Here is a 13,482-nt window from a genome sequence, read left to right as displayed (position 1 = left end):
CTGAAGAAAGGACTGTACCATGCACGTGCACTGCCCCCAGGCACTGCGGGAAAGGGATAAGCTTCATTAGTAGTCACCAAAACAGCCTAACCCGAGCAGAATCGGGGACGTAACAATTTGATCAATATGTTGAGTGCCACAGCATTTGGAACATGTGCAAAAGCTTTGGGATGCTCACTGCCTTCAACTCCAGCAAATTATGAGGCAGTCTGTGATGTAATTCTGCCTCTGTTGTTGAAACCTTACAACAATGATTGTGTTCTCAGTGAGGAACAAATGAAGGTGCATATAATTTTCTAATCCAATAGTTAACATCTGAGATACAAGTAAATCAAGTCTCTGCATACCAAATAAAACAAAACTAAGGTGTTAGAAGAGCTCTTACACCCTTCTATCTTTCAATTATGATGAAGCTTTCTTGCTAGTGTTCTTTAAAGAAAGAGGACTGAGCTACCTTAGGTACCTTAGCCCAGGAGAAGGCTTACTGCTGTGAATACTCCAGCAGTCAAGACATTGACACCTTTAAGTAGGAAAGCTGAGGCTGTCTTTATCACATCTGCATTTCTTAACGCTGTGTTTAGTTAGTTCCCCATTCAAGATGCTGTGCTTTGTAACCCCCATTCTCAAGACATCCAGCCTGTGCACATGTTGAATGAAAAATTTCAGGGTTCAACAGAGGCAGTGTCATGATGCCACACATTACCATCCTTTGCACTGTAATGCCCAACTCTACTAAAGAATATTGTCTCGTATTTGTTTCTGCACTGTTTATTAAGAACCTGACCTTCACCTGTGAATGTTACTGTAACACACCAAAAAGGATACTTGTTTTACTCCCAATTAGGAAAAAACCTAACCAGAAACCTGAGCAATTCATGTAGAAGCTGGTTTTTGAATTAATTTCTCCCCCCTGGATGTTGGAACATAAAGAGGGAGCACATGTGGTTTTTTCCTTTCTCCTCATATTGTAAAGCCTGCGTAGCAAAGGGGTTACTCACCTTCCTGTAACTGTTTCTCATTACAGAGCTCCCTTAGGCTCCCAGAAAGAGATTCCTTCAAATCAAAGTGGGAGCAGTAGAAACTTGAATAAATAATTGCATACTGTAACTCTGAGAGCAGGATAATAAAATTTTGGCAAACTTCAGCGGAATCTGACTAGTTAATTAGAAAATGATTGATTCTGATGAGAAACTAAGCTGAGGAGGTTGAAAGGATGACTCAAAAAAGAGAGAGTGTAGTGACACCCAGTTTCATGAGCACAGGCTGGGTTTGGCTGCATGTCAGGTCTTAGGGCTCTTCCATCTGCAGCTGCTTCACTGTCCATCTGCCTGGGGTGGAAGAGACACCCGAGTGGATGACAAGTAATAGATATGTTTAGCATTAATTTATCTTATTTCCACCCTGCAAAAAAAACCTCAAGTTATTCCCTCATGAAGAAGTGGATCAATAATGACACTCCTCAGAAATGCCCAGTCCTTACAATACCAGCAGAAGTCAGTTGTGGCTGCAAGTCATCAGCCAGCCCCACTGGAGAACCCTGTATTTGGAGTGCAATTGTGCAATTTTTAAGTCTCCATGTTAATTCTCCCCATCCTTCTCTCACCCCCAAACTTCCAGAGTTGAAATACAATGTATGGTGGATTTATGTTCTGTTTTTTAAATATGAGCCTTTAAACACAATGTTGACTATATACTCTGGAGAAAATAGAAGACAGTGCACAAAAGAACCTCCAAAACCCTCAGTAGTGCAAAATAAGCTGCAAACAAACCCCAGATATGGTCCTGTTGCCATCTTAGCACAATATGCCTGACAAACAACAGAAATGTGAGCAGCAGTGTCAACAGAGATGTACAAATTGCTATAATTACAAAGATGCACTTTGGATTTTTTTCAGTTTTGAGTCAGAAAACCAGGACTAGTTTAAAGACACATCTCCTTTGAATCTATTTTGGTTTGATCAGTAAAATAATACCAACCTGAGACATTACTCACACATTCTGTTCCTCAAGGGGGAAATAAAGATGGAACCAGGATCCTTTCAAGACATTACAGTTTTGTCATGTTACTCGGTGTTGTGCAAAATTCAGTTTTCAACCTGAGATAACATATGGCCTGATAGTATTCTCTACCATTGTTAGTATTATAAGAACAAGGAAAGTCAATAAAAAATAAAACTTACATCACTTTTGTTGTGTAATTGAGAAGAATACATGCACTTGGGTTTCAATTCAGCCGTGTTTCTCTACCCTGGAAAGTCAGTCTATTAGAGATGAGTTGTGTTTCAGAGGGCCAAAAGTTACACTCTCTAGGAATGTCCCCATTAATTAGTCCCCATTAGTAAAAGAGGAATTGCAGTGCAAAAGTCATTTGGGGAGCCCAGTTTAGCCCTGGTGTGATCCATGTACAACATGAATACAACATTTTGAATAAATTCCCAGGACAGTGCAAGCACAGAATAGATTATTCACAAATGGATGGTATGCCTGTTGCAGGATTTCCTTGAACAGAACAGACCATCTGTGGTAATAAGGCAAAGGGAACATAATCCCTCCTGTCCCAGGCTTCCTCCTCTCTGTGTCTGGTGGAGGGAGGTTTTCCATAGACTTGTGGTGTTCTGTGCTCATTCCAGCCATTTCCTTCTGCCTTTCAATTGACACTTGTAAAGCAGAGTGGCTTAGCCTTTTCTTCTGGCGTACGTCTCATAATCCAAAGAATTATAAGAAAAACTCCTCTCTGTTCAGTTCAAATGACCCCATCCTTCTGAAGGTGTTATCACAAAGAAGCTTGAAAAAAAATGATCCTGATGATCCTATTGCAAAGGCAATGTATTTTGGTATCAGGCAGAGAATAAAGCAAATGCAAAGATACTCTTCCTTATTGTCTGCTGATTTGGACAAAGGGGAAAGAACGAATAAGAAAATAAACCAGCATTGGAAAGAAGAGCCATGAGTCATTTCACTCATTTTGTTTTATCTGCCAGCTTCTTAATTACTGTCCTTACCACTGATTTTTCCTGAGCAGATTTTGTCATTTACCAGGGCAGTGGGGAAGGAAGTGGTGAGAACTCTGCCCTTTACCATGCTGAAGCCAATGCCATAGAGGTCAGCAAGGTCCATCCCTTCTGGGAAAAGCACCAGACACCAAAGGAATACTTTCCTGAATGTGCACTTACAGAAACCTACACTGAGACGTCCTTGAAGGATCATCTGGGAACTGGCTGTATGTCTCGATGTATTTGAAGTATCTTAGAATATGTCCCCAGTGATTAACTTGGACAGTGACAGTTGAGCTAAAACATAACCCACAAAATTCATACAAGAATTTGGCGGACTACTGAGGGTTTTTAGTCCACATGGAAACCTCTTGATGTCAAACAGGACAGCTCTTCTACCAATATCTGAGCTGTAAGGTTAGTTCACACATTTTTACAGAAGGTGCAGTCCCTAAGAACATCTGAAACCTAGCATCTGGAGCTCCTTGGGAGGGACATTTGCCCCCCCTTTTTAAGGGGGAAAAAAAAAAGAGTCCATATAATGCTTGGTGTAACAAATCCCTGAATTCTACCCGAATTGTCCAGGCTCTGCTACCATATGAATGCCATTGCCTGTACTGAGTGAATAATGGATAATGAATGTTTCATTCCACACATTTTACTTTTGTTCATGAATTGCCCAGTGGCAAATCACATTAGTCATAATCACTTGCTGAGTAATTTCCACAAATTAGTTTTGGTCTGTAGCTCCATTGCCCACAGTACTTTGTTATTAATCATTATTATAAATTGATTCCTTCATAGGCTGGTTCTGTTAACGTTGAGGTGACAGAATATTGCTTTTTTTCCCTGGTGTAGTGAACGTAGCATGTAGATCTGCACTGCCAGTAAAAATAGCCAGCTGTACAGATAAAAATTTTTCTGCTGTGAGTTCTGTAAAATTGCCTGGACGTGCATGTATTTAACCCATAAACCCAGCTACAGTAAAGAATAAATATAGAAGCCTAAATATAATGAGTCAGATCAGCTCAAAGCAGAAGGAGGGGGCTCTGTCCCAAACCATTCTTGTCTCAGCCAGGCTGAGCAGAGTTCCCTGTGCCTTTCCACCAGCAACTCACTGTAGGATTACATCTCTCCAGAACAAGTTCTCAGGAAACTCTTGTGCCTCATGCACTGCTGGGAATGCAATTGTTTCTTAGGGCAATATGCGTCTGAGGTCAGAAGAAATGAGCAGGTGCTCATTTGATGAGCAGGAACAAATGAGCAGGAACAGAGAGCCATGCTCTCTTTTGAGGCAGGAGATGGCAGTTTCTGGTTTTCACTGAGTGGCAGAGATAGTAGCAGCTGGCAGATGCCATCAATATGTGTACAGCAGTATCTCCAGCATGTTCCTACTTCATTTCTTTCCATCTGTGGGGAAGAAAAATAAGACCCTGGTAATTGTGCTTCCTACCAGCAGCACCACCCCGCATCCTTAGACACGTTTGGCACAGACCTTGTGCCAGAGCCCACTGGGGTAGATGTGACAGTGAGTATGACAGGCATAAATGATGCTGGAGCTCCTGCCTTGACTTTCACAAAAGATGTATAGTATGCAACTATACTATACATGTATGACAAGTATATAGCATAGCAGTGCTGAGGAACATTTTTGTAGGGTTGTGATGGACTAAAATGCAGAAATGCAGCAAATACTTTGACAATTCAAGTGCAAACTCAGGGAATTATTAATTTTCCTAGCTATAGATCACTATCCAGCTTTTAGATTGGCTGCTGCTGTAATGCCATCACAGGTGCTAGTCTTGAATTTTACACTTTCTGTTGCAGTCTTCACTGTTACAAGTAATTTCTCTTTTCATATATATGGTACAAATCTTTCATCCTGACTTAGTGTTTAATACCAGAAATATCTTTTTGCAGGTTCACTGTTCCACTCTAATAATTTCCAAATGATTACAGTAATCAACAAATGAAAGAGAAATACTTAGGATGATAGTACCACAGTAACATGAATATTACTGCCCATTCTCTGTCCCCCAGGACTCCTCTTGTCCATCTGCTGTCCCTCTGCTTTGTACACCTCTCCCATGACTGCCTATTTTCTCCTGCTCTTTCTTGTTCAGAAGACATTTTGAGGAGCCTGTTGCTGATTTATGAGCCATTTCATGGTTTTAATCCTGTTGAACCTGAATGACAGAAACAAATGTCACATTCTCAAGTGCTTTGCAAAGAAACAGGGATTTTCTTGGGTCCTCAGGTGCGGCAGATTCTGTTTATCTGCTCTGGAATTTTCCTTTGTAAGTATTATTTTTAAAGTAGCACTTCATTTGAGCCTTGACTGATAACTTCTACTCCATCAGTGGTCTACAAGCACTTTTTATCAGATAACGCCTGACTGGGATCGGGACTGTTTGTATAGGTAGCAAAGAAGCCACTGTTCTGTGAACATTCCTGGCATAATAGAGTTTGACCACTCATTCTTCAGTAGTTTTTATAAAAGAAATTCCTGGGCACAGCCAGGCACTTCTTCAACTTTGGGAGGAGCCAGCCTAGCAGGCCTTGAAGCCAGAACTCCATTCCCTTTTGTTTGTTTTCTAGCCCTTCCAGCAGCTGCTTATCCATTGTAATCCCTGAATTGATCCTGTCATTGCAGTTCAGGGAATTAGAAAAAATGTCTCATAGAGGAAAAGGATCACTTGGCTATAAATCTGATAGTTTACACCTCCATAGGAAAATGCTTTAAAAGGCTTCGGAGGACAAAAGCCTGTTTGAAAATGCAGTAAGAAAGCCTGTCAGCCCAAGTGGAGCTATTCTTATTTGCAGAAGGAAAGAACTAGCACAGCATCCAGGGCTGCCTGCATTTTACTTTGCACCTACAGCAAATGATGCTTTAGATACTTTAGTTTTCAGTCTAGATTTTACCTTAGCTCATGGTTAAGGTTCCAGTCAGATATTAGAATATTTCAGATACACAAGGAACATCAGGTGACAACAGAGGGTATTCATCAATATATCAAAATACATGTTCGGAAACCACTTGCCAGGCTCAGAAGGAAAATGTTGTTGCAGGAAAACTTTAGTGGGAAAATACAAGATAGAGCAGAATGGCCCAGGTAGTGAAAGTATTGTTCTCACAAGACACAGAAAGCCTAGGCTTTCTGAGATGGAAGGAATCTGCTTCCTCTGAGGGAGCCTGAGCCTGAGCTCAACAAAGTCATCAGCACACCCCCAGTGGAAGCAGAATCAAATCCAGAGCTTACTATTCCATTTCCCATGCAGTGCAGCAACAACTGCAATTTGAACCAAGCTATAAATAGCTTAACAATAAACAAAAGAAGGGTTCTGCCATTTTTTTAATGAGTCTGTTAAAGACTTTTTCACATCTTTCAAATATACTTAGCCTGGTGGCATCTGTACTTGCAAGAACAGATATTCAGTTACTATATAATTGGGTATGAGTTTTATCTCAGTGACTCTCTTGAGGAATAGCCTACAGGTTCTTTTCAATGTAGAGCCCTGTGTAAAATTATACCAATGTAAATAGAGTGGGAAGACCATTACTTCATTTTGGTTCCACAAAGATTTGCAAAACTCAAAACTTCAATCCGTGCATTGTTCATGTTCTGTTCCTGCCAGTGTTATGGTTGTTGCAATCCCATGAATCATTCCCAGTTTATTGGCACAATTACTCTTACCAGCCTCACTGAAAAGCAAATAAATACTGAAAAGTTAGAGCCAGTAAAATGTCTAGTGCACTCAATCAGAAACCTAAATTACTTTGCACTGGGACTGCCTTGTAAGTCCTTTTGGAAAGCACAGGGAATTCCACACTGGATGCCACTGTACCGTTTTGCAGCACATAAAGGGTAGCTGAAGCTGATTGGCAATCAGAACTGTCAATTAAGTTCCTTAATTGGCAGGAGTAAGTGAGGATGAAATCAGTCCTGGTCCTGAAAACATCTGCAAGGGTGAAAATATTCAAGACAAGCAGTTCTGCCCTTTCCAGGTGAACCAGAGCACCGCTGGAATTATGCAGCAGTATCAGAGTGAACAGGAGTCATTCCTGCATGCTTCTTTCTTTTCAGATGTACCAACAGAAGTCTAAAATTCTGTTGCACACTGTACACGTGCGTGCAAGGGGTGTTTGTGTGCGTACATGTAAGTGGCTGCGTTTCCCATGTATTATGGGATAAAAACTCAGGTGGTCAGACCTCTGATGATACCAGTAAGACTAAACTAGTTTCTACTTCTACTCTCTGCCTTCTGCAATTGGATTTATAATTGAAAACTTATCTAATGACTTTCATGAGTGCTTAGGGTTTTTATGCATCTATACGCGAGTAGTACATGGATATAAATGGGAAACCCATGTTTCCTGAAAGAGCCCATGAGCAAAGAGCACCCCTGTTTTCATTATCGACTGCACTTTCCCTTTTACAAGAGACTCAGAAATGCCAAGCCATTTCAACTGACAGCATCATAACAATAATTATATTCTGAACTTTACAGTTGACAGCATTTCTCAAAGAAATCCATTCATGGTGATGTTAAGGACAAGGCCAGCTTTAGCACATGTATTGCTGGCCACAACTCAGTAGGAATAAAAATTGCAATTGCTAGGTAATAAAACATATAACAAAATTACTGTCTTCATGGGGAATAGCACAGATAAATCAGAAATTGTTTTCTCCAGATACTAAATGTAAGTTATGGCAAAGTTATTGTAGTTATTTTCATGACAAACATCAATCATCTCTTTTGATTGATACATAATTGCAGACATGATGAGAGCACTAACCATCTTCCTTTCAGGCTAAATGGAAGAAGAAATTAAACATCTGTTTAAGAAAAGGTAGTGAGGGACAACTGGAGGCTGCTGCCCAAGAAAATTGCTTTAATTTCAAAGACCAGCCTAAACCCCACAGGTTAAAGAAGCTGGGGATTTATTTCAGTGACTTGAATTTTAAAAAAAGACTGTAGTATTTAGCAGCCATGAGAGTTTTTGTGGGGAAAAACAGTGAGACTCTTTTCTTCCCAGGCTTCCTTTCCATGGGCATGGAATGAGCTGGAGGAAAACTGAACTAGTGAATAAAAATCTTCCTGTTCTGTTTTCCATCTTGGCAGAGAAAAACAGTTTTCTGTACACCATTTGTGATATGTAGGATTATACTAACAAAGTGTTTTTATTCTTGGAAAATTATTTGCATAATTTTAACTTTGGAAGAAATTCTGAATTCTATTAGTTAAGCACTCAAAACTATTTAAAATATTTATCCTTTTGCTTTGTGCTGACTTTTCATCACTGTACTGACCAAAACCTAGAGACATGAGTAATGAGTTCAGGGTTGCCATACCTTGGAAGGTGTCCAGGTAAGAGCTGATAGATTTATTTGAGCTGTCTTTAACACCTCAGTTTAAAGAGAAACTGCCTACAAAGAAACCTGGCTGTCCTAAGAAAAAATTGAACCACAGGGACTTTAATGGGACAAGTGAGGTTGAAAAAAGAACACACAAAAAAGACTACTTTTTATATAGTTACAGTTAATAATATCTAACACTTTCTTTGGTAAATAAAGCAATAATGTATTTAAATGCTTTGGAAAAAGAGACCTGCCTGTGTGCTTTTATATTTTTTCCTCATCTAAAGCAAGTCAGGATGCTCATGCCTCCAGTGAGATGCTGGGAAAGAGCATTCACTGTGCATCTGGGAATCCACCACTGTCCCTGAGAACAGGTACTCATGGTCACACTTGAGTGGCAGGCGCTGAGTAATTGGTCTCCTGGTCCCAACTCTGAACTTGCTGAAAAATCTTGCCTGGGCTCTGCTTATTATCCAGAGGCTTTAAACATCCCAACACCTTTTAAAGGCAACCTGCTGCTTGAAAGACAAGAAAAGATGTGCAGATAAGAGTGTTCTGCAAGGAGACGAGAATATTTAGGTTTGCAGACATGCTCTAAAGCATATTGCTTTTCTTCTAGCCTCAAGATGCCAGGTGAATTTTGAGGTTCAAATATTTGGCTGTACACTCAGGGAGTTCTGTAGGATTTCTGCATCAGTTTTTTGTGTAGCTGGAGAATCTTCATTCCACCTAGCAAATCCTACCACCCATACAGCAAATGGAGATCTTTTGGCACTGACTGGTATTCCATAATACTGTATAAAGGCTCATGTAGAGTGTGTGGGGGTAACAATGCCCCATCACAGAGAGTGAAGAGGGTAGGACAGCAATTAGTTTCACTGCCACTCACTAGCCAGCAGAGCCCAGCATGGAAATCCAAGGCATATTTGTGAGAGGAATGATGTTGAAATAAGAGTGATGACTTCAATAAGACCCTCAGTAGCTGTGGGAGATGCAATGATGAAGTGTCCTGAAGATGACAGGGAGTAGAAGATAGTTGCACTTGCTCAGTCCAAAGATGCTTGCTCTGAAATCCATCTTCTGTTTGTCAGTTTTTATGTGCTTGTCACAGCAAGGACGAGCTGACAGCTGCAATATATATAAGATGTGTGCTAGAGAAACATGTTGCTTGTTAAATGCTTTGTAAGGCAAAATCCAGCCAGTGACTGAAGTGGTATTCTGGACAGCACAGAGCACAGGTAACATCTCCCAGAGAATCACTGACTGCTTTGTTTACATTGGAAAGAATGAGAAGTGGGAGTCAAAGGAGCCAAATTACCCAAACAGGGAACTGAGATGAAGCAGAATGATTTGCATGCTAAATATGGGATTTTTTTGTCTCACTTCCAGGACAATGCCAGGAGTGAAATATTGCATTTTCACCGAAAGAGGATAGTGGCAAAATGCCACAGATTTCATTAGTTAAAAGAAGATTGCTTCTGCTTTTGATATTCACTTACAGGCAGTAATGTGAGGAACAATTAGAATACCTCAGAACTTAAAGAGTCTAGTGATGTTATAACTAATAGCGTGAATATTATTTGGTTTATCACCTCCAAGGTGATGGAGAGTTTCACCAAAATAAATCCTGAGTAACTGTCAAGAACAAAGACATATTTCAGGTGTATTTCAGTTGTGATTTGTTGGGGTTTTTTTCTATTTTAGTTTTGTGTGCTTAGATTGGCCAGGAGGCACTTCAGTTGTTCTTAGCTTGTATGTAACAATTTGTTTTTATTTTTATGAAGATGGCTCAAGCTGAGCTGATTGATAGACTGTTACTCTAACAACAACAAAATTACCCTTTCTGATGTATATTTTTAAGGAATAAATCTTAAAAAGCAAATACACATATGGCATGCTATTTGTAAAAGTCAAACATACATATTAACCATGTGTGAAATTACCCATGTTGAATTAGGGGGGAAATTCACTGGATGCCTATAATCTATCAAAATATGAAAGCCAGATAAAATAACAAACATAGGGTGTTAGCACAGTGAGATGATCTTTATTTGTAAGCAGCATTTAGCACCATTTAATTCATGACTTCGGTTTCTGCTGGCCATCTGTCATAGCTGCTGTCAGCTTCATAAGCCTCGTGAACTTTGCCAGTCCTGTGTTAGACTTCAAAAGATGCTGCACCCACCCATCAGTATGACTTGGATCCAGAGACCATATTGTGGCAGCATGAAACAAAGAGTGGTTTTGGCAAGACAAGAAGAGGCTGGCCCTGTGTTTCAGTTCTGCTCCTTCCAAAGTAGCAGGCATTTAATTGGATTAACTGAGCTGAGGTCACCATTGCTTGAAGAGGTAGCACCAGGTTCAGCATCAGATTCCCTCTTAGGATACTCTTACTCAGGATCATTTGAGAAACGGTGAGAACTAGACCTGTCTCCCTGTAATCTCCCTCTTGCAAGACTGTACTCCTCTTGCAAATGAGGTCCATAGCAAGACCAGGTAAATGCATTTGATTTTTTCAAATAAATTCCATGGCATAAAAGAAGTGAGAGGATTTTAAAGTATAAATTATAAAAATCTTTTAAGATACCTGCAAAGCAGTGGACACTCATTAGCTGTATCAACAGGTTCATCATAGCAGCCTGGCACAGCTGATTGCAACAAAACAGAAAAGACAAGACAAAAACCAAAAGACATTTATCAAACATTTTTCCTTTCTAGATACTCTTTAAGAAATGTGTGGACATGTAGTCAGTATTTATTTCCTTCCTTGTATTCAGCTCACAAATGTATTTTTAAGGCCTGTGGATCTTGGTATGCCTCATTGTCACGTGAATAGACAGACTGTTGCTGAAACTCCCATTTTTAATCTCCTATGAATATCCAGAAGCTCTTGAAAGAGTTTTGTTGACTTGTGTTCTTTCCACTGTCCTCACACCAGCTGAGGAGGAACTGTGCTCTGTTGAAGAGTATGTGCTAGTACACTGTTTTATGACAGGGTACAGAGCACTGAGTTTCAAATCCCTTTGAAAAAGGGATTTGCAAATTTTCTTGCTTTCTTGAAAATTCATGTCCTGGCCTAAAATTTCCAAGTGTATTTCAGATTCGGCAACAAAAGGAAGTAAAGATGGACAAGAAACATCCCTTATGTATGTGCAGATGCAGATAGCACAATAGCAATAGTGGTTCAGTAGCTATTTTTTACAAGATTATAATAGTCTGATTATCTTAATCCTGTTATTTTGACATTTGGTATAAAATTATTGTGTATTCATTGTCTTGGTGGCCTGCTATTGACCTCTGCTCAGCTTATTATCAAGAATAAAGCTCGAGTATATTTTGCAAACAACACTGGTATGTGCTATGATTTCTACATCTCTTTAGCAATTTTTTGCTGCTTTAGTGAACACAGAAAATGCCTTGCAAAATAAAAAAGACTCATGGACTGCATAGGAGTTGGGAATGTATATAGTCTGAGGAGCTGCATGAAGCTGGAAGTAGCTTTTATTTTGATCTGTTTGAGGAGGCATATTCTGAAGACTGTTCTCTCTTCCCATTGGCAAATCTCCCAGGAGAGTGTTGGTAAGCTGGACACAATCAACCCTCAAAATCTGCTCTGTTAGCTCAGGTGTCGAGCTGGACCAGCCGATGCAGTTCTATTGTCCCTACCATGCCTAGAGGGCTGGCCCTACCTTCAAGCATGCCTTCTCCTGGGCTTCCCCACCTACACTGAATGCGTGTGAATTACAGGTTGGTTCCTGCACTACAGGTGGATTTGTGGCAGCCCAGCAGCCCCTCGCACATCGTGGAAGGCGCAGTCGCTGACGCGCGAGTACCGCAGAATGCGACGCGGAGCCTGCTGCCCTACCTCCAGCAAGCAAACATCCAGTACACGTAAGCCCACGCTCCACTTCTCATGCCTCACTCCAGAGAGCTGGCCTTGGGGCAGGTCTGCACCTACCACGCCAAGAGTGCTCGAAAATACGTTCCACATCACAGCAATTAGGCTGGCAGACAGCTCGGCATTGCCCAGAAAACAGCCGCTTTAATGGCAGAGCAGCAAATCTCCCACAGGCAGCAGCTTTAATTAAATGTCCTCCTTTGGAGTCAAGCTGAAGTGTTTTCAATGTATGTGAAATCACATCTGTTAAGAGAGGGTTGGTAATTACTAATTCTGCAGTCTGCTTTGCCTCTTCCTTTATTTAGCAAAACAAGGTTTATTTACAAGTGAGCTGCAAATGCAGAAGCAAAACTTCTGCATCAATTACACAGGAACTCCTTCTAGTAGTCTCCGTTTCTAGTGACCAGTGCAAGCCATACAGAACAAATGTAGTACATTTAGTTTCACGTATTATTTATAGTGCTCCTTAAAAAAAATTCAAGGTAATTTTGGAGTATACTTATCCTTTCATATTTATCCATATGATGTACTGGACAAGAGTAATGATCTTGTTTTAAAGCCTTCTCAATGGCATGCCTAAACATCTGAACAATCAGCTCATGAGCTCTCAAACAATTGCTGAATAAAGACCTACATGAGGTTATTTATACTTAAGTCTCAGTGATAAAAGGATGGTGTAAATCATAAGGTAGATGATTTATGTATAAATATGTATAGTACTCATCAGAATCCCATTTTTATTATAACAATGCTCTCTTCTTAATTACTTGTTCTGAAAATACAGAAACAAACATAAGGAAACAAGCTCCATAGCTGCAGTTCAGAGTGACTTTCATGTGGGTTCAGCACTGCTTTGGTTTTCTTTATGTTTAAAACTGAGATGGGGCTTTTTCTAATTGTTTTCCTGTGCTTATTAAAAAAATGTTCCCTAATTACTGTGACCCAGCAGTTGTATTCATGTCTGCTGCTGTTCCTGCTCACAGTAATCACCTTCAATGAAATGACAGAAGGACATTTTATATGTGTTATAAACACTCGCTGTACTTGAAGACCTCTGCTTGGGTTGCAAAGCAATGTGCAAGCACAAGATCTGCCAGAGCAAAAGGTCTCTGCAGTTTACCTCAAAAATCAAGCTACAAACACTGGATTAATCTTCCACAGAGAAAATCTCTCTGACTTTTGGCACACAAGTTATGTGCACTTGGAAGGAAGGTGAGCAGCATTTTACCAG

General features: G+C 40.2%; 1 protein-coding gene across 1 annotated transcript in view; it reads left to right on the top strand.

Moving 5' to 3' along the window:
- The window catches only part of CPA6 (carboxypeptidase A6), an 82,283-nt gene that overhangs the window by 36,466 nt on the left and 32,335 nt on the right, over positions 1 to 13,482 (top strand). The window contains exon 3 of the mRNA XM_038129113.1: positions 12,120 to 12,244. Coding sequence (XP_037985041.1) covers positions 12,120 to 12,244 — 125 coding nt within the window. The remainder of the gene's footprint in view (positions 1 to 12,119; positions 12,245 to 13,482) is intronic.

Source organism: Motacilla alba, chromosome 2 (genome assembly GCF_015832195.1).
Source record: "Motacilla alba alba isolate MOTALB_02 chromosome 2, Motacilla_alba_V1.0_pri, whole genome shotgun sequence".
NCBI classification, from domain to species: domain Eukaryota; kingdom Metazoa; phylum Chordata; class Aves; order Passeriformes; family Motacillidae; genus Motacilla; species Motacilla alba.
The sequence above is the reverse complement of the archived record's forward strand: the minus strand, read 5'-3'. Positions and strand labels throughout refer to the sequence as shown.